A 25174-nucleotide genomic window follows, 5' to 3' on the forward strand; every position below is an offset into this window, starting at 1 on the left:
TCAATATAAATAATACAGTTGTTAAAAAAACCCCAACAAAACAAACAAAAAACCCCCACCGAAACAAATACCCCAACCCTAAAAACCAGGGACAGTGCAGGAAATTTCAGCTGCAAAACAAAAGCTAGGCAGCCTCAAGTCAGTAGTTCAGTTCCAGCCATCTGCTTAATAACCCTGAGCAACTACACACCGAATAAGGAGCCAATTATGTCCACACCAACTTTCTCTGGTGTAATGGAGGGGGACAGCCTGACTTGGGCAGTCAGTCCTCAGGTACAGAGCCTGCAACTGGCACTGACACCCACCTCGCAAGGAGCTTTTGCCTCTCCACCACCCCTTCTAGCTCTCACACAATCTTAGGTTGGAAGGAATATGGAAGCAGTTCAACATGCTGTTGTCTGATTATTTCCAAGGGGGGAGAAGAGAGCCCCATGTCCTCAGTAGAAACACTTTAGTGCTTGCAGTGCTTCTCTTTGAGTGGGTGACTGAGACCGGGGTAACAGCTAAGTAAGGCCCTGAGGAATACATTTTATGTTGTTGCAACTGGAAGCATAAGAAGCAGCCCCCAGGTTACATCAAGAAAAATCATGGACCTCAGTAAACTTCCATTTCTAAGCATGCAGGACTCATATTTGCAAATTTTCTTCCCCATATTTAGGGGCCAAGTCTTTCTTCTATTAAACTAATACACAACTGAGGTGAGTAAAATTCCTGGAAAAATTCCGTTTAGATGTTGACTAAAATATCACATACAGAAAAAACTGTGACCTTTACAAGAAGTGATTTTTTCCCTTTCCATCACTTATTAATATTTCAAGAACAGACCTCTGGTTGAGTTCACATAAAAACACCTCCCTGGATAACAATAGCCACACAAAGCTCAGTGCAAACTCTTGGCTCTATGCTGCTGACAATGAGGCTGCATAAAACCCCAGCAGTTTGATGGCAGGGAGAAAGGAACACGCTGCTGGCTGCAGGAGCAAGGTGCCACCTTGTTAATTATGCCCCTTGGACTGGGTCCTTTTCTCACCAAAGGGTTAAATATTTCAGCGCAGAGCACTGAAATTTGAGAATTTGAGACTAAGATTACAGAGCTGGAAGCATTATTGCTAAGTATCCAGCACATCCAGCTCCCTGTAAGTGTTCACAAATGAGCCCTTTGGACAGAAATTTTTCCATGTGAGATGCAACATTTTAGTAGCAATTGAAACAAACACACTTAAAAAGGTGGGGGGGTTAGCCTCTTTTTTTCTAAAATTTTTAATATTTGTTCTAAACTGGTAAAGGCAATGACTGAGAGATCTGAAACAACTGAAAGAGCACTTTTCTTTTGAAAAAGCAACACATTTTTCTACCTATGTGATTTAAAACATTAGAGTTTGACAAGTCCAAATGCTCCTTCTACACGCATCCCCTCCTGAGATTTATGTGCTGCTGTGCCTAGCAAGACAAAACCTATGACCAGGCAAACCACCCCTAGAGAACCAATGTCAAATAAACACTCTCGCAATTACTGGGCCAGACTTCCTGCAAGCCAGGATCATCATGGCAAGAACAGAAGGAATTTATCCTTTATTTTCAATGTTATAAGATGGAGGCAGCATGCAGATTTCAGGGAGCTCTACCAGGATATAAAATTCCGTAATGCAGGGGAAACCAGCTGTGAACTGCATCAAACAGAAAAGTGATGAGTCTAATCTCAGGGCAAGAGCTGCAGCTTCCTTTGAGCATCTCTCTGCACAAACCTAGAACTGAACTTGCTGAAGCCCACTGGCAAAATATTTTAATTTCATCCTCCCTTTTCATGTACAATTTTGTATGGGTGATCATCTGGCTCCATGAATTAGGGCTAAAAACAAGCAAATAAAGCTACTAAAGATGACCAGTCTGCAAATAGGTGCAGACATGCTCCCTTACACTTCATTTCAGCACATTAAAAAAATCCAACCACCAGTTTTCCACAGGACCCTACTGAAAGAGGATGGTTAATCCATGTTCCACACCTTTGTGTGTCCCTGGAGCCTATTTAGTGTATGGAGCAAACAGACAACCAACTTCCTCCCCCACCGCATCCAGGGAAGAGCCTCCCTGCATCGAAATCCTTCACAGAACTTGCCGTTCTCCTCTGTGGCTGTGTGGTGACATTCACCTATTCTACTGCTATAGATGAAGGCAAAGGCCTAAAGCCTCCAACTGTCATTTTAAAACGAAAGAATCATCTTACTAACATTCTTAGGTGTGATACACAAGGTTGTGATCTCTCCAACATTAAAACCTTACAACTAAAGTTGGAAAAAGATCAGCTTTTAGGTTCCTTTACAAACTGGGATGTTGCTCAAGAAAGCTGTATCATGAGTGCATTTGAACACGAAGCTGCATGTGTGCCTTCAGCAGCAGCTGGAGAGCTCCAGGCCAAGCCAGCAGCATGGAGCAGACCTGCCCTGCCTGTTACCATTTCTGTGGCAGGATGATACACACACAAACCAGGATCAGGGAAGCAGAAAGCTGCCCTAGCTCCCAATTCTGCATCTTAACACGAGGCAGTTTACCTGATCAGCCTTCAGTAATGTTCCAACCTGAAACAGACCTGTGCATCTCAGGCAGCTCCAGCTCATGCTGCTGTCAAGGTGACAGTGACAATCATGCAAAATCTCCCAAGGCTTTCCCTCCTGGAGCCCGCAGTTTTCTACTGATCGTGTTTTTATCCTTTTCTTCCTGCAAAGGGCTTCCTAATGGCTTGGCATAATTTGTTGTCCTACATATGTTTGAATAGAAGCATAATTATGCCATAAAAAGGAATACTTTTTATGCAACAAAATAGGAAGGAACACAACACACTGCATTTGGTGGAAAGGACTAGTTTGAATGACATTCAGAATCTAGAGGGCATTAGAGAAGATGATTTTTTTTTAAATCTCACTGTGCTCAGTGATAGTTGAGGCCTACTTTGTTATTATCAATTAAACATCTGCCTGTCAATGGCTCTTCTTACTAATTTCTCTGTTTTACAGATCAAGCAAACAAAATAGAAGTGTCTGTACTTTTACAGTATAGGGATCATTAAGATATCATCTACATTTTACTCTAAGTAAGACATGTCTTAAAATAACGGATTATTTATTCCAATATAGTGTCTTTCAAGTCCTCCAGGTAGGATCTAGAGGATGATTATCAGGTTGCAAAAACCCAACACTGCTGGGTTGAAACTGAAGGAACCAGAGGGATTAAACAGCTTTTGGAAATGGGAATTAGGTCCTTATGAAATCTCTGTGCTTTATATCCCCATGAGCAAACATCTGTAAAGACTTAAATACAGCACTGGAAGCTTATCACCATCTCCCACCTATGGAGACAGAGGTTTCTCCAGGTGGCTCAGCCAACTGAGACGGAGAAAGGATGACAAAGCCACAGTTGCAGTCACAGGCACCTTTCAAACAGTTCAAGTGGTCTCCTTGCACTGGCGCTGTCCTGTAATTAAAGCAGGACTGTATTAATTAGGAGGCTGCTGGACAATGCAAATCTCTGACACTTCCAAGCTGTTCCCATGCAGCAGCCCAACAGGGTCACTTGTGCCAGTGGGAGGGACACTGGCCATGAAAGGCTGTCTAGCCCAAGAAAAATTTTGGTGCACACTCCCTCCCAACCCACACTGGGCAGGTGTTGGGCCTCCCTTGTGCAGCATTCTGAGTTTAAACTAACGCTGAATCGGCAATCAGCCTTGCACCAAGAGCCTCAAAGGATGTTTCTGGAGATAGAAGATGACTGTGGAAGTTCCTTGACACTCTTGGTCCACCTTCAAGCCTTTGAACTGAAGTCAGTATTTTAATAATTACATGGAACAGCTGCAGCCCACTTACCAGAGCCCCCCACCCTGTACACACCTGGGAAACAATTCCATACAAAGTATAAAACTCCGTATCCAAAGTTTCAGAGATGACTGCATCAGCTTACTTTATTCATACTTGTAGCATACTTCCAACTTCGATGCGGAGTTCTGCTAACTAATATCTAGTCAAAGACAAAAACCCCTAAGTCAATCCATGAAGACTAAGCAGTTCCATAACTTTCAAAATAAGTTCTTGAATGTTTTATAGTATTTGATAGCAGCTTTTTATTGGTTACAAAACCTAAGCCCATATACAAAATTAGGAACACATTTAGATGCCTCTTTGAAAGAACGTTTTAGTCTATTTTAACTGATAGTTTAAAAAAATAATAAAAACAATGCAATTTTAAACACTGTTTTGAAAACTTAAAAGTGCAGCAATATACTTTGTTTCCTTTATTAACTATGAAATGGTGCAATCCCAATCAAAAGCTGATAAGGTCACAGCAGAAAGAACTGAGCAAGCACTTTGACCTGCCTTACTCAGTCCTCCGATGTTCACTTTTATTGTAATGCATTGAGTGCAAGAAAATTATCAAATCTTGACAGTAGAGGAAAAATGTTGTTTCAGCATCAATTTGAATGTAATCTCTAGAACAACAGTGAGTGTAGGCTGAACTGGGTATGGATCAGTCTATATGGCAGGAGACTAGACTGAATTAGAAGGGGGGGGAAATATTTGTTCACAATAACATCTGCTGGAACTCTAATTTCACAAAAACTTTGTGACCTTACCTAACTTTGACTTTTTATTGTTTAGTTTTTTAGCGAACACCACACAGTTTCAAGATTTTAGACTATAGTGTGTGAATAGGATGCAGTTACCATATGAAGCTTCAACTCAACTTCTGGGAAAAGAAAAAAGGCACAATGAACTTCAACTCAATTTTATGTGCACAAGAGTTGAAAAATCTGAGCCACCTTAAAGAGAAATTGATTCTAAAATTTATAAAACCTATAAATAATCAGAGGCCAAACCACTATATTAAAACAGATTATCTAGCAAGTAAAAATCTTGCAGTTTAAACATACGCTTGTATCCAGCTGAGATACAAGACAACTCACTCTTTAAAGTGGCTCCACCTTGGCAGATATATATCTAATGAATGCACACCTGCTATGTGTTGTTCATCAGTGGAAAAACAGCTGATCCACAAAGCTCTGATGGCATCTGTCCTTATCTTCATCACAGTAAATACAACCCACATCCAATAACTAAATTAGTTTAGATTTTTCTATCCCTTCACATCAATGCATTGGGAAATTACACCCAGTAAACAAGAGCAACAAAACCAGTTTGTGTGATAGCTTACAGAATTTCAAAATTACCGATCTTCGCCCCAGCAATACCAAAATCCCTTTGAAAGTGACTGGGTCAGGCGATTTTCCAAAAGCAATGACTTCACATACCTTAGAGAAAGTTATTTAATGTGCGCTGCACATCAGGTTTATGCTGAGTAACAGCAGCTTTGATACAGCCTCACACATCAACCAGTTTGTATGTTTTTAATCACATGAATAAGATTTGAGACTAACTTGTGAATTATTCTTCCAATACTCCAAGAATGAAGCTTTTATGACGCTTCTAAGTAGTTGCTGGTTTGTTGCCAACCACATCATCATAAGCACTGGTTACTAAGTAAAAAATAGTTTAAGACTAAATTACAGTAAACATGAAAGCTCCACAGTTTAAACCCAATATAAATCAACCATATCCAATTATCAATTTAAAACAGAAGATATTGACTACTGAAAGTTGAAAGCAAGATTCTTTTTAACTAATACATTTTTGGACAGAATTTTTTTTCTATAGTCTGGGACTCTTGCTTTCAGCTTAAACAGAAGTTCAAGTCCATAACAGGTTGTAGCTCAGGTAAAATACCATGCACAGCATTTGATTACTTCAAAACAGCAGGAACACACAGGCTGAAGTGAGTGGTCAAATAGGGCTCGCTGTTCTCAAAAATTAGGTATAATGGCAAAAGCTTTACCAGTCCAAATCTACAGTTCATTCTCCAACCCTGGTTTCTGAGGCAGTTAATGAACACACATCAATTACTGATAGCTGAAGTAGTTTTTTTGTTTTAAACTTAAGTGTTTAATCAATTGCCAAGTGTTGTGTTTCTATAAATTATTCTTATTTCAGTTTCACCAATGAAATTCATTTGGCTTGCATTTTTGAATCTATTCTTCCACATAAAGTTTATGAAAATATGTTTGTGGAGGACGATGGTGAAGGCTCAGAGCAAACTGGGCCCCTTTAAAGTCTTCCAAAATGTATGCATCATACCAAAGTGTCTTGATCCACAGCGCACCATTCTCCAAAGAAGCTACTTTTCTGTGGAAAGCCAATGTGCCACCACCATGGAATATTCTTAACAAAACTGCAGGTTGTGGTTGTCAGCATGTGGCACCAGGAAAAAGGCAAAAAAAGGTAGTTGGGACTGTTAAAAAGAATTCTGAAACAGTTTAAGAGATCATGCATATGCATTTACAGTCCATGTGATAGTGATGTTTGGCAACTGCAAAGTGACCAATACATGGCTTGCTTTAGAAGCATCAAAACGAAGAGGCATTGTGTCTTGGAGCCTTTTGTTTCTTCACTTGGTAGCCATCTGGTGGTGCTTCGTACTGGTGTGGGACAAGAGAAGCTGCACTTTTTTTGAACTTAAAAATTAAATTCTTTTGTTTGAAGGTTGGCCGTTGGGTCAAAGTTGTAAGTACCTCCTTGAGTGGCTTCAGGAATGAGACTGGGGTCTTCATCGATCTACAAAACAACAGCAGAAACACATGAGAGGCTGATTTCCTGCATAATTGGGTACACAGAGAAGAAATTCACAAATGTTCATGTTTTCTTCCTTTTTTTTTTTTTTAATTATCAAACTAAAATTAGATCAGTTTTTCCAATTAAATTCCCCAAATATATCTAAAAAGAACAACACATCAACTCTGTTCTAATACCATTAGGGAAACAAAAAATTGTAATGGTTAGGGACAGTGCTGCTGTTCGGTCAAAGCAGTTGCTATTTTAGCTGTGCAGTTTAATTTCCAGTGCCAATTTTTAGTACTTCTGGACTTGGCTAATCATTAGTTGTGGATTCCAAAATTAGTTTTGTACTTTCTCCCATTTTCTTTCAACATGAAAATATATTTTCATCAGCAGCTGATAAAAATACTTTTTTAAAGCTTAAACGACTTCTTAGTATCTCCTGTCAAAATTTGAAAGATTTAGAACTCATTTCAGTGCAGTTTCATAAGCACAATCTGAATTTGGTTTTACATCAACAGTACTTCATTGCTCTATGGATACAGAGTGAGAGGAATCAGCAGCCAACTTCAATCAGCTTCCTCAGAGATGTTAGAATTTGATATTTAGAGCCTCAAGGAATAGCAAATAACATGGTCAGTAAACAACAAAATGTACCACTTCAAACCCTAACCATCCTCCTGCAAATCACCAGCTGCACTGTTCTCTGAGCCTCATTTGAGATCACAGTCATTCTGAAGCAGGAAAGAGCCCTTGTGTGAGGGGTCTGAACAGCCTTCTGAGACCTGGCCTTGCAGTAGTGCACACATCCGAACTGACTAATCTAAAATCTTTCTCTTTACTTGGGGTGACACTATCTAAAGCAGGGGGGAGTGATTGAGGCCTTTTGTGACCACAACAATCTGCACATCATGCCCACATGAAGACCAAGTCTGGTTTCAGAATGTTTTGCAAAATGTATTTGTTTTGATAAATTAGCACTTCTGTCTTCTGCAGAGATACTACAAAGTAACCCCACTTAAGCTCATCTGCCTTTAACATAAAAAACAGAAGTGAGGAAGCTGTTAGTGTTAGTCCTGATGTACAGGCTGTGCACTTTACAGGGTTCAGCAAAGGAGCAGATGGGAATAGCAATGAATGGACATCAAACAGCCAGCAACATCTCATGAGAATACAGAAGATCCTGAAGTGACAGAAGGCAAGAACACTCCCGGACAGTCCATCGTAACACTGCCAATCAAGCTACCATAACCAATCTCTTGTCTCCCTGAAGCAATTGTGGAATTCCTACAATTTTGAGTTTCAGAAGCTCTAGAAAACATAGTAAGAATATAATAATCTGAAAAAAAGTTCTGCTCTTGAGTAAAGCAGGCATATTAATCCCATCAGGTATAGATTAAACTGTGTTAATGTAAAAAGTAAATGCGCAAAAGCGAGTACTAACCTCAACAGGGATATTTTTCCACTCACATCGACCTGACTGTGCTCTTCAGTTAGACACAGAAGTTTTAGAGTCTCTATTGAGACTCTTCAGACACTGCTCACAGAATCACAGCTGTAGGGAACTTTTCACCTCTCAACCACTGGTGACTAACTTCCCAATCACATGATTGACCCATGAATTGAAAATTATTGAGTCCTGAACTCAGAGCTGGTATTCAGAGAGTTCAATTTAAGAGAAGAACTGAAAACATAGTTGAACTAGGCTGTAGAACTCCAGACACCCTGGAAAGCCTATAAAAGATAATTAGTCTTCAAACTGCATGTTGAAGTGCTCCTCAGGAACTCACAAGCAGCTAGTAGAAGGAAGAGCTAGAATCAGAGAGTCAAGATACCCAGCCTGGGTGCAACAAAATATTGAATGGTCTAGATCAACCAGCTGCAGAAAGTGTTAATAGTTTTGATGACTCTTTTCACTGCAGAATCTAGACTGAGCAAATACAGAATTGAAATATAAACATTTATCTGAAAGTAAGGATCCACTGCCCCTTTGAAAGACTGATGTATGAAAAAATAAAAAGGAGAGCCAAAGAACTGTTCAGATTCTAATCATAAGTAATTACAAGTCAATCTGACAAAATTAAGTTGGCACTGACCAATTTGTTAGGCAAAACTAGAGTAGTCCTCTAGATTTTGCTGAAGGAAAGTCCTGGTATTGAGAAACTCTTCAAAGACTTTAAACTGAGAGAAACTCTACTGAACAAGGACCAGAAAAACTGACTTTGGAGATAATGTATGTTTGTGACTAGTGGAGCTGAGGTACAGAGACAATGTACTTACTAAGCTAAGAGCACAATGCATATACTTTTCCATCTTTAGCATACTTACATCATCACCAGAGAAATATTGATCTATAATTTCAAATGCTAGTTTATAAATGTCTTCATTCTCGTGCTGTTGCAAGGCTTCAATTTTCTCTAGTCCTGAATAAAAGAAAATGGAGAAGAGTTTTGTAGGATTAAAACAGAGTTACTGACTACTTAAAAAAATAAGAAAAATAACTAAACATTACTACTGAAACAAGTTAGAAAAGATGTAGCTCAATTTGAAAATATGATCTACACAGCAGCTATCTTTGTCTCTAAGAGGAAAGAGAAGTAGTTTGTGAACTCTATATGACAGGGAATATTCCATTATATGAACAACAGATAGTGGAGTCTTGTCTTTGTTTATATAACACTCTTTATTTTTTAAAACTTCTGCCTACTACGTAACTTTTGGGTTAGTCATTTCTATGTATCCCCAGAAAGAAATGGCTACATTTCTGTGTTGTCTGTAAGTTTAAAACAGCAAAGCAACAAAGCAGCTAAAACACTAGTCCCATTTTCAAACTGGATATGTAATAAAACAAGGGAAAAGCTTCCAGTGCATTATGTCCTTTAGTATCTCTTTAATAGAATACATTAATTAGCATACATTACAACTTGGATTGTGATAATGAAAAGACTCTTCATCCTTTGCTCTGTAATGAAATTATGATCCTATAACTGCTTCCAAGGCAATGAACTAGAGCAAGAATTGTGTGTTTTACCACAGGACAAAGTATGTGCAATTATCAAATGAAAAGAATTACAATTCTCATTGAAACCTAAAAAATACCTATGCTACAGAAAGCTCCTTCAACAATTGCCTCTACACAGCCATCTCCAAACTGAAATAAACTGAAAAAGAAAAGTAGTGTTTCTCATTAAGAAGGCTCCCTTGTTTACTCAAATTGACCATGTTAAATAACACTACAGTAAACATCAACAGCAGCAAGGGGAAGACAGAATGACATCCAGCCAATTAAATTTTTTAAAAGCCTAGTAAGCTCTTACCTCCACACTCTTCTATAATTTCAGCTATTGTGCTAGCTTCATCACCAGCCATTATCAGGATGTTTTTCAGGCCATCCAGCACCACCTGCACCACTTGAGAATCCTTTACTGAGAGTAGATTGCAGAACGGTGGGATTACATTTTGTTGAACAAGGTATTCAACCTAAATAATTAAAAACAAAAAAAAAATTCTTTCAACATTGTGCTCCTTACATAAATGACTGCATATGCAACATTTTAGTGACAGCTTGAAATCCCACTACACATACCTGGTCTTTTCTCCCACTTATTGTCAAATTGCTAATTGCCCAAGCAGCTTCTTTTTGTGTCCCGAAGTCCCCCTGAAAAAGAAAATTAATAGCTTATTAAAATCAGCATGGAAACATCTGTCAAACTTATTAAAAATCACAAACTCCCCATGTCAGATTTATAAAAAGAGGATGACAACTTGCATAGCTGATAGCTTGACTGACCTTAGCCAGCTGGTGTATGATCATGGGGATTAGCCCAGCATCTATTACAGCCTGAACTTGTTGCTGGTTTCCTGCTGTGATATTGGAAAGGAACCAAACTGCTTCCTACAATGGGATAAAGCAAAAAAGCAAAGCACTTTTACAAAATAGTCAGCAGATGAAAAAAAGAACTCAACCAAACCTGACCACCTTAAAACCTAAAATCATACGATGAGCAATTGCTAAACAGGCCTCCTCATCAGTAGCACTTCTAGCACACAAACGTTTATTGCACTGCGAAAGACAAGAGGGAATCAATGTAAAATTAATATGCTTGATTCACAGGGCCAGATTCTCTCTCACACAAGGCGTGTCTCCATACTTCAAGAGTAATGCTAATGTAAGCCTTATATCCACTTTGTACTGCTGGAGTCACCGACAGGCTCTAAACTTTCACCATTTTCTTTGTGCGACATGGTGTCCACAAATCTCATTCAAATATCACATATGATACTCTGTCCTGTGACTTTGCTCAGCAATTACTCCTTCAGGAGGTTCATCTACATAGCTATCACCTGTCTCATGGCAGTTATAAATTCCCAGTTACAAAGGGGGATACTTGTCATGACAATCCAGAACATCTTAAAAAGGCTCCAATCTTAAGTAAAAGATGTGGCAAGCAGGCAATTGTGAAGCTCTACAGGAAAAAAACCCATGGGTTTCTCCTATTTTAGGGACTTGTATCTTGCTTTTATTTCTATTTGCCTCTCACAATACAGACTTGAAACAAAACTCAAAGCATTTCTGGATTTTTTTTTTGGTACAAATATAATTCCTTGGCCTTCAAAAGAGCTCTTCATCACTCTTTTGTAAGAGTTAAGAGGGCAGGCAAAAATAAATCACATCAGTTTGACTGTCAAAGATAACTTTTTCAGAGATCTTTACAGCTGAGAGGGCCTGAAGAAACAGATTCCCCACAAATAGATTTCTCCTCAATGATACACTATATGGGGGAATTACATAATCTAAACAAAAAAAGCCTTCGCCTCAGCCAGGCCATCTCTGCAACAAAAGATGGCACAATAACTAAAAAAACCCAAATAACATGAAATACATCTCTGGAAAAGGAGGCACAGATCATTTTCATCTCCCTCATCCACCCAATCCTTGCAGCAGTGAAATTATTTCTGCCAAAAGGAAGGAGATTGCAGAGACAATTTTCAGGAAAGAACAGTGATACACCCTCCTTCCTTTTAGGTGAAGATGAACAAGTGAACAAACTTCACTATGAAAAGGTGAAGTGGGAAAGCTGGATCAGTCTTATGCAACTCACTGGACTCAACTAAAATTATGAAAAACAGTAATCGAAGTTAGCCAGTTACTCACTTTTCAAATGAAAATAAAAAGTATCTCACTCCAAAGCAAAACCCTTCAGTCCTCCCAGAAAGCACAAGGCATCAACACCAATGTATGGATACTCACTATGGCTGTTTGGTTTCAGTCCTAATTAAGCACCAGCCTCAAAGGCTGCATCTTTATATAAAATTGCTCACATTGCTGGAAATAACAGCTGTAGGAAATTCTTCTGTAATATTCCACAGGCTACTGTTTTATTTTTTTTTTTTAATACTAAGTTAGGAAAAAGCAAATCATACCTTGTTTATCTTCTCTTTTGGATGCGTCAGGAGATGTGGGAAATAAGACAAAACATCACAATTGAGAACAACTTGTGTCTGCTCATCAGTACCAGTTACTATGTTGCCTACTGCTCTCAGTGCTGCTGTCTGAATATCCAAAGTGGGAAGGAAAAAAAATTGCATGTTAAAGACATTGCTGTTACTTATGCTATAACAAAGAGCATTTTAAGATATCTCTTTATAAAAACACTTTGCAAAATACAATTTAGCACTTCATCCTCTGAGCTACATCAGAAAAATGGAATACTGGTTCATCAAAAAACACAGTACATCACAGAATAAATGAACTTCAGCTCAACTCAGAAAGTGTATAGATTAGAAATTAAAAGAATATTAAAACCTTAGAAGATTAATTCACCATGTACCTGATCTGTGTTACAATTCCAACAACAGCTTCTAGGCTCTATGTCTGCTGAAGTTGCTCACTTCTCCATTCAGCTCCCCACTAGGGCTTTCCAAACCTCACAACTACTTACTGAGGCTCAGGTGATTTCAGAAATGGACTTTACGTCTTTACGTATTGTTCAGTAAATGCCTTAAAAGTGACAGAATACTGGAGAGACTTCTTTCATCAAATGAACTAGCCTAACAAATTTCAAGACAGGCAAATCTCATCCACAGTGCAAACTAAACAAACATGTCAAATGCACAGATACACAGAAGAGCTCGGTATTACAGCAGATGAGTCAATGAGCAGTACACATTAACTAGCTTTTAGTTTCAAACTGTCTTTAAAATTAATAAAGCCCAGTTAACAGCTAATTATAAACTTACTTTACTAAAAGGACCCAGCATTTGCAAATATTTCCATACCCTAAAGGTTCCAAAATACTGAATTCCATGAACTAGATAGAACACGCACAACCATATATGCATCACCAGAAAGAGTAAATATTACTTGAATTCCAGAAAACATAAAATCTGTTGTCATTAAATATTTTAGGACTACAAAAGGAAGGCACCCCCGATAATCACGTAATGGAAGTTAATGTTTAACCTGTCATTACTTAAAACTTTGTTAGTATTGTTTTGCTTGAGTTTTCTTTCTTTTTAATATGTTTTCCCCCAGTGTAGGTAATATTTTTTCTTCAGTTTTATCTGCACAAAATGTAGCTATAAATATTCATCTCATTAACTCCACTAATAAATACTGAAAGGCACATTTTTTTTTAGCGAACAGCATACAAAGGATTATTCAAACACAACCAAATCAGACTTACTTGAACTTTAACCTCCTGATGACTCAGAAGGGGAACTAGAAAAGGTACAACTCCAGAATCAATCACCATTTGTATCTGTTCATTTCCACCATCTGTTAAGTAGGACAAAGCCCAAACAGTGTCCACAAGAATCTACAAATTGGAGAGAACATGGTTTACATGTTGAACAGAAAAATCCCTATAATGAAGGCTTAATTTAGTGAACAACATTCTACTTATCTGGGGGTGGAGAGGGGAAAACATGCAATTTAGTTATAGGAAAAACTTAAACATGATTGTGATGAGACCTTATCAGTAATATGCTAGATTATTATGTACAACTATGAAAACCAGAACCATTTGTTCCATCATAGTAATTTCTGTATGTTCTATCAAATTCCTTTTCAATTAATACCACATTTTGGTGCATAAAGTGACAGCATACATCATCTCACAAATGTAAACTGTTGGGCTTGATCTGCATTTCCAAGATAGACAACCAGCTCAGGTAAGTAGATGTGCTAGTAACTGTCTGCAGAAAATACCAATACAGCTTCCTTAGCATAGCTATAATTTGTTAGATGTGCTGTCTTATGATTATGGAATACATTAATTCCCTTAAGTCTCCAATCCATCTGACACCTTAGAATTTCTGATCCATACTGCAGTTCTGAAGTGAAACTGCAAACAAGTCTGGATGTATGCCATTTCCTGCCTTCATATTAAGAATAAAAAACACAGCAAAGGAAAGGAGTTCTTATACTAACTTAAGTACTGGCAACTATTGTAATGTGGCAACTGTTGAAGTGTTCAAACAAAGCAAAACTCACAGACAAATGCCTATCATGCAGGGCCATCTGAGAATCTTAAAAGAAAAAAAGTCACTGATGACTTGATAAGGATAATTAGAAAGCCCTCAAAAATAGACAGGTACAAAAGTTAGTCATTGAAAGGTAGTACCTGAAGCAGAAACAAAGCCAGCAGAGAGGGATATCACATCACATAGAGATGATGTTAGGAACTGCAGGAAAAGAAGTCTGGACCCCACTAAGGACATAATCTGTTGAGGTACCTATATCTAGCCTACTTTTAAAACAGATGGCCGTTTAAAATTTCCAGTTAAGAGAACAGCTGAATACTGCAGTACTAGAACACAGGAAGGACTCTACAGTCCTGACCCACAGGCTGCAGCCACCCAGCTCCAGATGCCAGCCAGCACAGCCCAAAGGCTTTCCTGCCACAGCCTGCTGCTGCCCTCACCTCCTGTGCTGCAGGGACAGCAGAACGTGCTGCAGTGGAGCCACTATGGCAGCAGAAGCAGTGAGAGATGGTGCCTCACCAGTTTGCTGCCCCACAGCCCTGCTGGTGACAAGAGCAGCAGCCGCCAGAAGCGCTCACAGGACTGTGGGCTGACCTACCTGCATCACTGACTCATCTCCAAAGATAGGTTTGCTGCTCCAGTACGGAGAGGCTGAGACCAGACTGGTACCTCCAAACTAGTACCTGACTCTCAGGATCAAAATGACGGACACCCTAATTGAGATCAGTCAAAACCTGGCATCACAGTCTCATACCTACATCAATAAGCTCTCATACAATCATTGCTTGCAAAAAGCTTTAAAATTTGGCACAGAAAAAGAGCCTACAGGTTAGAAGTATATTTGGTTTTGTAACAAATTCTGTTCAGCTTTGTCCAAATTACTCGTTGAAAAGTCACCATGTGCTGTCTCCCACTCACATTACACTGGGAAAACCCTGACAAAATCCCAGCTTAAACTGTACAAATATTTTGTGGAGACAAGCCCACTTCACCATTAAAAAGGCAGCCAAAACACTGCTACTACAGCATTGAACTAACAAATGACAGTCTCACTGATCTCATGCTTTATTTTATCCCCAAACCAACACAAGGGTTCAATTCCTTCTTCCCTAAATTAAAGGATCACTACAGGGATTATAAAGTACTGATAGATGGAGGAGAATAACAGCTCAATATCCCTCAGTTACACAGATCTTTGTTCTGAAGTCCCAATATATAAGGCTTCATGAGGTAAATCCACGCCCTAGGACATTACTTGGAAAAACACAGGTAAACTCATGATTCAGGTATGTGGGAATTATTGAAGGTTTAGTATTAAAAACTTGAAGGTCGTCAAAGGTGCCACAAAACAATAGTTTATTGCTGTTTGTTTAAATATATTTTCATATGTGATTTCTTTAATTAAATGTTGCAAAGTCAGGCACCCAACAGGTTACAGAAGTCAGGTTTACCCTTATGATCAGAATATTTGACTGGACTGATATATAGAATTACATGTAATTTTTTTGCACATATTATATATCATCTATGCAAAATGATAAACTGGGGCAGAATTAAAGTGTAGCTGATGGTAAAGCTGACACTTTAATTTTCTAGTGCTCAATTCAAGACAGGATTTTTTAAAGGTATGTCAAATGCACAGGATAAAAAATGCCATCTTCTACAAAAGGTTATTTCAGAAATGGTATTTGTACTTTCTTTTTCATGCTCTGAATGGCTACAATCACATTCGTCTTCATATTTAATTATGTATTTATGACTTAATTATACATAAATTAATACACAAACCCAGGTTTACTACTCTAACAAAATCCTGTAGCATTATATTTCTAGAGAAAACAAAGAATCTAAATATCTAAAATTATGGAAATTACTTACGTTTATATCTGTATGGTAAATGAGAACACACAATGCTGGCAAAATCTGAAAAGAAGTTCATCAGTCATTACAGTAGAACAAAATTGGTGGTAAAATTATGAATCCAAGTATTGCAATCACAAACCTTAGCTTGAGTCTGCTTTAGGATATTGTAATCACACACTTTCCAGCAGCTGGTCATTCCCTCAAAGTATGTATAAAAATACCTGTATTGTCTGTATTTCTAATTTGTGAAAATATGAGACAGTGCTAGATTCCAGACACACAATGTAGATTGTATTTTGAGGGAAAACAAGCAAATAACAGAGATAAGATACCCTGCTGCTATTGTAAAAGCTTTATTATCAGACAATAAAAATTATTAGCCTAATATCAATATATAAACCTCTTGGATTAAGTTTAATTTTTTATAATCACAAATGGAGAAAATATAAAAGTGGGCTGTGATAAAACTGTTTTGAACAGAGTGTTTTATTTAGTAAAGCATTACTTGCAAAAGTTTCCTTGTTTCTCTGCTTCATTTTTAAAATTTCATTAAGGTTTAGCTGTTAACAGTAACATACTTCACATGGCTTCAAAAACTGTACCTACACTTTTAAATTAATCTTAAAATCAAGAACTTTACTTACAATTACAGTTCTAGTCAAATAGTTCCATTTTGCTAACTGTGCTGATGCTGTGAATGGAGCATTTGCTCTGTTCATCAGTTTAAAAGGATTTTCTGGATTTCTGCTCAGGCTGGGACTTGGCACTGACTGCATGTGCACACGAGAGTTGAAACACAAATCACACTACATGCCACAGTTTACTTACACTTCCTCTTGCTGAAAATAATCACATCTGAATTCTTCTACGTACAAAATCACATGGTAGCTTTTATTTTTTTTAGTGAAAACATGTAATGCTGAGTATTTTAATGCTTTCTATTGTGTTAGTTTTTTTGCTGTATAGCTCATCACTTTAGTCTTACTCAGTTTCAGATGTTACAAATTTCAGATGTTACCTTTATTACAGCTGTAGCAAGACCATCAAATTGGTCAAATTATTTCATCTAACACATGATAGAGTGGCACAATACATGTGCACTGACAAAAAAACATGCAAAAATTCACAGTATGACAATGTAAAACATTTGGCCTCCAGCCCAGAGTATAAAACATTATCTGTCTCATAATTCTTTATTTACCTCCTGAACTGTCTCCATAGGCGGTGGGGGGTCCTTATTCCTGCAGAGATTTACAATGACCCATGTGACGTTCCGAAGGAAGGTGATGGGAATGGAGGGATTGATGAAGGACAGAAGAGGTTTGACAACTCCCAGTGATATGACATAATCTCTACACTGAGGACCATCACCTACAGAAATGAAAATTGTTGCAAAAGAAATTACATTAAAAATGGAAAATCTTGAAATGTATGCAATGACATGTTGGGATACTGAAATTCTATGTTTCCTCACCAATAGTCTACTACTAAAAGGTCATATTTGATTAAATATACATACGTAAAGTTATGTATGTATATTTTAGGAAACACAAAATTTATCCTGTTAATATTTTGCATAGCAAGTGATATTATTATTTAGAAAAAAACCCAGGAGGTACTTAAATAATTCTGGCCATATTATAAACTTTAAAAAAGACACAGAACTCAGAGGAAACATAGTCTCTTTATGATAATGCCAGTGTTCAAAAAGTCAAGTTCTAAAATGAAACATTCCCTGAATTCAAATCATTAAAACAACAAGTTACCTATAATATTTCCAAGAGCCCAGACAGCTTGCTCACAAACATTCTGGTGTGGTGAATGAAGTAGTCTCAAGAAGAGGGGTACTGCATCTGCAGAATGCAAAGATTAGATTTGTTTAATGCTGAATCTTGGTATATGAGCAACATGTTCACTGATTTACACAGAACACATTCTCCACCATGCCTTAAAAATGTTTCAATTATGAAGGGTGCACAAAACCTGAATTGAACATTTCTATATATATCTAGAGAAGGGAAAAATAGACTTGGGAACAGACTTATTAATCAACAGTGCTCCACATTTAAACGTTCCCCATATTCAGAGTGATAGTTAGACCCTCAAGTATGCAGGCATGAGATTTCATGTTTCAGTAATTCAGATTTTCCAGTTATCCCAGATCACAACACATACCAAGCAGAATGACATGCCTACTTGTGCAAACGTGCTTCATATCCTGGCTTTAAGAAAATAGCTTCCTCCCAAGAGATGGCTATAGTTAGTTTCCATATGCAGTGAAGATTTACATCCATCTGCCAGTCCCAAGACACGTTTTAATTTGCTCTTATATAATGCCAGCAACATACCAAATTAAAGGAAGTGGTACTTATTTTAGATATCATTCTCTGTGGAATTAAATATGTTTGATAGAGCTAAGTAACCATCCCACTACTATCCCCATGCTTTTGTTTTCCTTCAGACAACCCATACTGTTTGAAAGACAGTAACTCTTGCAGCCATTTTTAAAATCTATATATGACCATAGTCATCCTATAGTCTGAATAAACTAGATCAATTTATATACTGTAAAAGAGTATTTTTCTTGCAGAAATAGCTTCACAATTTTTTTAAAAAGTGCAACACAGTTTGTGAGCAACTGTGAATCAATATTGTGTTGATAATGAAAAGTGATAATCAGCCAAAAACTCTGTATTTTCCTGGAAAATACAGAGCCATGAAAAACAAAGACAACCTAAAATTCCTTCCCCACTCCACAGGAGTGATTCAGCCATTGCCTATAACTGACAAGCAACACGCTATTGCTTAAGAACACTCTTGTAATAAAATCATCCCACTTCCATTAGCTCAAGTGGAATATTTTAGCTTCCTTCTCAGCAATTACTGAGATTACAATTCAGCCATACATGCATTCAACATTTTTTGGAGAAGAGGGTCAACTATGTAGTCTATATTGCACTCCAATCCTGGTATGCTTTCAAAACCAGGAATGAAGTTATTTCATAATAGCACTCAGGCAGGAGGACAACCTGAGAGAGCATGAGTTGAGGTTATCTGACCTACCGCTCTCAAAAATTTAATTATTCCTGCTTCAAACTAGCTCCTGCCAAGAGCTGTTCTGCGCACTTAGTACTTCTCTTTTGCTGGGCCTTCCAAGTACCATCTGTCCCTTCTGATTGCAGGAGGCTGCCTTCTTTTGTATTAAGGCTGCATTAGCCTCTTCTGTAGCTGCAAGGGTCTATTGCTTTGTTTCCTCAAACCCTTCCTTACCTAAAGGGAGAAGAACTGGGAGACTGTTTTCCCTTGGTCATCTCCCAGTCAAAGCAGCATGACTTTTAGACTAAACTTAATCCGTATTCTCTTCATGAGTAAAATGCTTTTGGATTCTGTGAAGTCATTTAGCAAATTTTTTTCTTTTCAAGCATTAACTAAACACATTTTGGGAGAAACATGTCTCAACTTGAACTTCTAGTAATTCTTCAGGTAACAATAATGCTTTTAGTTGTGCTGTACATACTTTTATTCCACTTTTAATTTTTACTTTGAGATTTTTCCAGATTTTTTTCTTGCAAAGCTAATACTATAAACATACTTTCTGTTAGCTTCATTCAAACAGGACAACATTGTGTGACATAAAAAAGAAAGAAAACAATGACTAACCAATGAACAAGTTGAGAAGGAAGAAAAAACTTGGAAGTAGATTTTCAAAGGTACTTAGACACCAGAAAAGCAATCTAAAAACAGAGGTGCCCAAATCACATCAGAAATTTTTAAAACAAATTCAGGATATTGATTTTTTTTGTTTGTTTTAAAGACTTTGGATTTTTATCCAAAGCTCATTTTGGTAAGATTACTTTATCCAAATATTATTTTGGATAATAAATAACAATAATAATAGGAATAATAACATTACTCCAATATCTTAAATATACAAAACTCTAATAATTATTCTATTATTTTATTAGCCATGAAAACATACAAATCAGCATTTTAATTTGAAGTGCAGGTTGATACACAAAAAAAATTCAAATAACTAAGTCATCATTTTCCAATATAAAAATGAGAATATGAGTAAGTCAAGACAGCTTATTATATATTTGCTTATCTATAATCTAGTGTTTAATGACAACATATTGTATTTAGCATAAAGGTGATAGTTTTAAGATAAGCATGATGGTCCATAAAAGCTATAGATATAATAACGAAAAAATGCTTTGATTAAATTAATTCATCTTAATTTGATTTTAGAATTTCTTTCCTTTCTCACCGTCTGGTTAAACAAGAAATGAAAGCAGCTCAACAAGCTTGTGTGTACAGGAGATACAAATCATACAGACAAGGAAAAGATGGTAATTTTCTTAAATGTATTTAAATGTGCAACTTTATATAACTGTATGTATTTAACAACTTTAATAAGATTTATGAACACACTTTGAGGCAGAAAGAATTAATTCCTGACTTACGTGTTAGCCACAGAGCAGTTAATGGTACATGATTTCAGAAATCAAACCAAGAATGAGAAAGGACATAGATTTTTGTGATAGTTATTGTATCATCTGTCATTCTGTATCTTCTTTATGGGAAATCCTGTCTAGGATCCTTAACATCAATTGTAAGTGACAAGCAGATTCATGTTTAAGAACAAATGTAGAAATCTTTCAGAAATCTTTGCTAAATCTTTAAGAAAAGCATCTATTTATTACTTTAATGGTACTGATAAGAAATGGCAGTTGTTCTATCAAATACTTTCTTTTTCCCACAATATCCACCCCCACTGCCACCTCCCCCAATAAAACAAAGTTGTAATACTTACTTGACTGTACAACAGCTTGAGTCTGTGCAGAAGTGCCTGATGCTATGTTAGTCAATGCCCATGCAGCTTCAAATTGTAATGAAGGACTGTAATGAAAGAATTACATACTAGTAAGTTGAAACATGATCTGAAAACTATTTTATGGTTCATTTCAATACTGCTAGCCATATCCATAAGAAATACTCTACATTTAGGCAGTACCACTGGGCTAAAATGTAAAAAACTCCAACATCAAAGTTTGGACTTTTCAGGGGAAAAGCTGTAAGAAAAAAGAGATCTTGCATTCTGTGACCTTCTATAAATGACAGTCACCTTGTGTGACCATCCATCACTCTGAATTAATATTAGTAACAAAAAAACCCAATCAAACAACCAATTAAACTTGATTCTTCCTACATAACATTCTAGATCAAGTGCAAGCTGGTATACTTGGATACAGACATTTTTCTGTACCATCACTGACAGGTGAAAGATCTAGAATCAGTATAGAAAGACAGCATCACACCTGTGATACAGATAAAATTAGTTATTTAAATACAGATAAAATTAGTTACAAAGGTCATGAAAACTGGGAGACTATCTCTTCCAAGATGTCTGCCAACTGTTGTCTATGCCAACAGCAGTTTAGTAAAACAGTTTGCATGAAAGCTGCTGTTCAGGCAAATACTAAAAGTAAAGAGTTCTACATGCTACAAAAGAGTTTACAGCCCATGGTCATTAGCACAACTGTAAATGTCTGAATTTAGAAAAAACAGAGAATATTTACTGTAAGGTGACTGTTTCATTTCCATGGGTTTTGTGTCTTTACCAGTCATATTTTATATATAGTTGTAAACACCTGCTTCTTTTAAACTTTTTTGCGTATTCATTTCTAAAGCAATTTGATGTTTTATTTGGGATGGGATTGCAAAATAATTAAACAGGAGGTAAAAAGAAATCACACCTGTCAGCAGCTACCTATAAACCCTTAAATTTTAGGATCAAGTGTATTATAACTCTAGTTTTAGGTTAGTCCCTTTTTTCTTTCTCTCAAGTTAAGCTTTAAAGTACAACATGAACAACAGCTTTCATGATTTGTTAGGCAAAGTCTTTTCAGACTTGAACTCTGCTAAATATTATATAGCAATCATGATTAAAAGGACTGCTTAAAAAAATGTTGAGTTCAATTTTTAAAAACTTAGTAAACATTTACAAGGGTAAATCACACAAAAACTAGCAGAATATTCAAATTAAAAAGAATTTTCAAAGCACGGAACCATCTACTTCTAGAGCAGACAAGTGTTCATGACTCATTTTAAAATTCCTTCCTGATTTGAATGTTATTGTCAGCTGCCTTCTAAGCAAATATTTTGTTAAACAAGCTAGGAAAAAACCCTACTTGCAGTTCATAGTTTTGCAGTCATCACAATATACCAAAAATACCACTACATATTTTTGAAGTTCCTAGCTCTCATAGCTGCAATAATAACACTGAAAATGGAAATACTAGAAATACATGCATGTCTGCTTTAGATCAAAGACAAGCTAAAATATTTACCTCAATTGTGTTAATCCATATCTAACCAAATCAGGGGCTCAATATTTGTTGAATATGGTGTGTTCTGTTTCTTACATGTCATTAAATGCTTGCAGCTATATGCTCGGTTCTCTATGTTCTTTACTGAAGCTTTTTGTTTCCAATAAAAACTCAGAGAGCACGCTCACCATGTTCTACCATCACATAAGAGAGCCAAAAGAAAACACACCTTGCAGTGAGAAGAAACCAGAAACTTCAGCTAATAATCTTAATGGCAGAGACAAATATATTTTGGAAAAAAACCCTGTTCGCAACCAGACAATGTTCTCTGCCTTCATAAAAATACACACAAGTCTGTAGCAGATTTCTTAAAAAAAACTGGTAAAAGGCTGAAATATTCAAAACCAATGAGAAATGTATTAAGGTTTTCTCCATTAGCTGGATATGCTCAAGCATGCTCTAAAAAAAAAAATATTTCAGTGGCAGAAGAAATATTCCTGGAGAACTTGTGTTTTATCATCATGGAATGTGATCCACTGTGTCAGATTATATGGTGCTGGAATCCTCAGTTTTGTTTCAAATAATTATTTTCTTTCTAATGCAAATTTCCAGTAACAGTGAAGATTTTTAAAAGAGTACTTACTTATCATCCCTTTCTAGGCATTTTACCAGAATTGGTAAAATTCCAGATTTTATTAAGTCATCAATAGGTGGATTTCTGTCACTGGATAGGAGTTTTCTGTGAAATTGAAAGTAAAAGTAAGTTACTTTTATAATAAAAAATGTGTATAAATTATGTTTCTGTATCTTTATTTATTTTTACCTTGCAGCTTGGACAGCACTCAATTGGATCACTGGGTTGTCACTTGTGGCATTCTGAAAAAGAAAGTTAAAAACACAGTTAAAAATTAAAAATGCCCAGAACCCACACTTCTAGTAAAAAAAAAGTTAAATGTAACATACCTGCAGTATAGCTTCTAGTGTTACATTTTGCTTGAAAATTAAAAAAAAAAAAGTTTTAGTACTTTTGCTGATAAATTATAAACTTCTTAAGCATTTAATACAAGAAAACTTATTTTAACAGTGTATCAGTTCATAAATTTACTTTCAAATAACTGCAAGATAACAGAATACATTGTTTAGAGTCATCACCAAAGTTTTAAAAATAATTCCAGAATCAAGGAACTTACTGCTTTGAAGTCAGCATCAACATCAGAATCTTCTAAGCTTTCCTCTTGAGGAACATTTCTTTTTTTCAAAAGATGTTCATCTCTTTTGTTCTGTAAAGAAGTAACAAAAAATAAAGCCAGTTTTAATGCTTATTAGTACAGGGTGGTGATGTACAATGGACCCTTTCAACATTTAAGTATAGATGAAGGTGCCTTTTTTAAAGGCATTTGTAACTGCAAATAGAATTTGCAGTATTTTAGCTGTAATAATCTGGCAGCTTGTTAATCAGACAGATCTACAACAATCCATGACATTTGAATTAATTAAAACTCACAGTCTGGGGATTAATTTTCTAACAGGCATTCACAATACTCATAGCTCTGCATGATATTAACATTTAGCCACATGTAACAGAAATTTTTTTTCAGCATAAGATTATTTTTCAGCTAAACCTGTTTTGAAGCTCCCTGGTCACATCTATTTGCATTTTCTGTGTAAAGCAGCATGCTCCATGCACACTGGCACTTGCAGGATTTCCCACTCATGCTGTTAGCCTAATTTCTGACAAAAACCAAGACACCCTCTAGTCTTAGTTCCTTTAAGGAATTACAAAAGAATAAAATTGTATTTTCACTGGTAAAATACCCATTTAACATTTCATTTTAACAGTCCTAATTTAATGAATTTGAAGACATAAAACAGTAACTCAAAAATAAAAAAAACAAATAATCGATTGCTTACATTTTTTTTATAAATTTAAAATGTATTAAAAGTATTACACCAAAACTGTGAAATGGTCTCTTTTAAATTTTAGACTTTTTTTTAGAATTTTTTTTTTAGAATTTTTTTTTTTTTAGAATTTTTTTAGAATTTTTTTTATAAATTTAAAATGTATTAAAAGTATTACACCAAAACTGTGAAATGGTCTCTTTTAAATTTTAGACTTTATATTTTGTTTGGTATGTCTGGAGGTACAAAGACAGAAGGAGCAATAGAATATGATAGTGCAGTATAAATATATCTGAACACCTTTTTATGTTTGGTTTTGGTTTTTTTATAAGTTAATTAGGATTTAATTATTTAATGATGCAATATGTTGGAAAAGAGTAAGAGCTTGCTCTAACATCTATAAGAAATCTAGTATACTACCAAGGAAAGGCAGGCTCTTCAGTCTCCAATTATCTGATAACCACAGTACTCCTTAAAAGAAATTTTACTATACCACACCTGGTTTGTAATATCTAAAAAAGCCCCTAAATGATGTGTTGAAGGGTCCCCAGTATTTTATTTTATATTATATAAACCAGCAATTCCAGGTGCAAAATTTCTGGGACTTGCTTACTTTTCAGGCATCTTAGAAATAACTTAAGTTTGAAATCCTCTCAATCAACTTTTTTTGAGATATAACAAAGCTATAACTACAAAAAAGCATGAGAATAACCATTTAATGCAGAAAACAATCCACAGATTTAGCATAGTTTAATTTTAGTCAAGTTTTAAGTACAGAAACTAGATCCTCAAATAGTGCACAAGACCACACAGACTGGCTCCAGAGTCATGCAGGAATGTCTGCATACATGGAGCCATCAATACAAAGAAGCACCACAGGCAGTTTGTTGGAAAGCAGAGCTGGAGAGAAGGAAGATAGAAAGGAGCAGGCAGTTAAACACTAAG

The 25174-nt window shown here is 36.3% G+C and overlaps 1 protein-coding gene across 2 annotated transcripts in view; it reads right to left on the bottom strand.

The window, feature by feature from the left end:
- Window positions 1-3925: 3925 nt before the first annotated feature.
- Window positions 3926-25174, bottom strand: part of KPNA3 (karyopherin subunit alpha 3) — a 47098-nt gene continuing 25849 nt past the window's right edge. For both annotated transcript variants that reach the window (XM_021528402.3, XM_085577849.1), the window contains exons 3-17: window positions 23521-23610; window positions 23294-23323; window positions 23154-23206; window positions 22974-23069; window positions 20815-20900; window positions 17768-17854; window positions 17203-17372; window positions 16017-16061; window positions 13340-13471; window positions 12078-12206; window positions 10444-10548; window positions 10240-10311; window positions 9971-10133; window positions 8982-9076; window positions 3926-6653 (exon numbers count right to left, since the gene is read on the bottom strand). In XM_021528402.3, the coding sequence (XP_021384077.1) occupies window positions 6555-6653; window positions 8982-9076; window positions 9971-10133; window positions 10240-10311; window positions 10444-10548; window positions 12078-12206; window positions 13340-13471; window positions 16017-16061; window positions 17203-17372; window positions 17768-17854; window positions 20815-20900; window positions 22974-23069; window positions 23154-23206; window positions 23294-23323; window positions 23521-23610 (1452 nt within the window). In that variant the 3' untranslated portion in view covers window positions 3926-6554. The remainder of the gene's footprint in view (window positions 6654-8981; window positions 9077-9970; window positions 10134-10239; window positions 10312-10443; window positions 10549-12077; window positions 12207-13339; window positions 13472-16016; window positions 16062-17202; window positions 17373-17767; window positions 17855-20814; window positions 20901-22973; window positions 23070-23153; window positions 23207-23293; window positions 23324-23520; window positions 23611-25174) is intronic.

The sequence above is a fragment of the Lonchura striata genome, chromosome 1, assembly GCF_050655825.1.
Source record: "Lonchura striata isolate lonStrDom1 chromosome 1, ASM5065582v1, whole genome shotgun sequence".
In the NCBI taxonomy this organism is placed as follows: domain Eukaryota; kingdom Metazoa; phylum Chordata; class Aves; order Passeriformes; family Estrildidae; genus Lonchura; species Lonchura striata.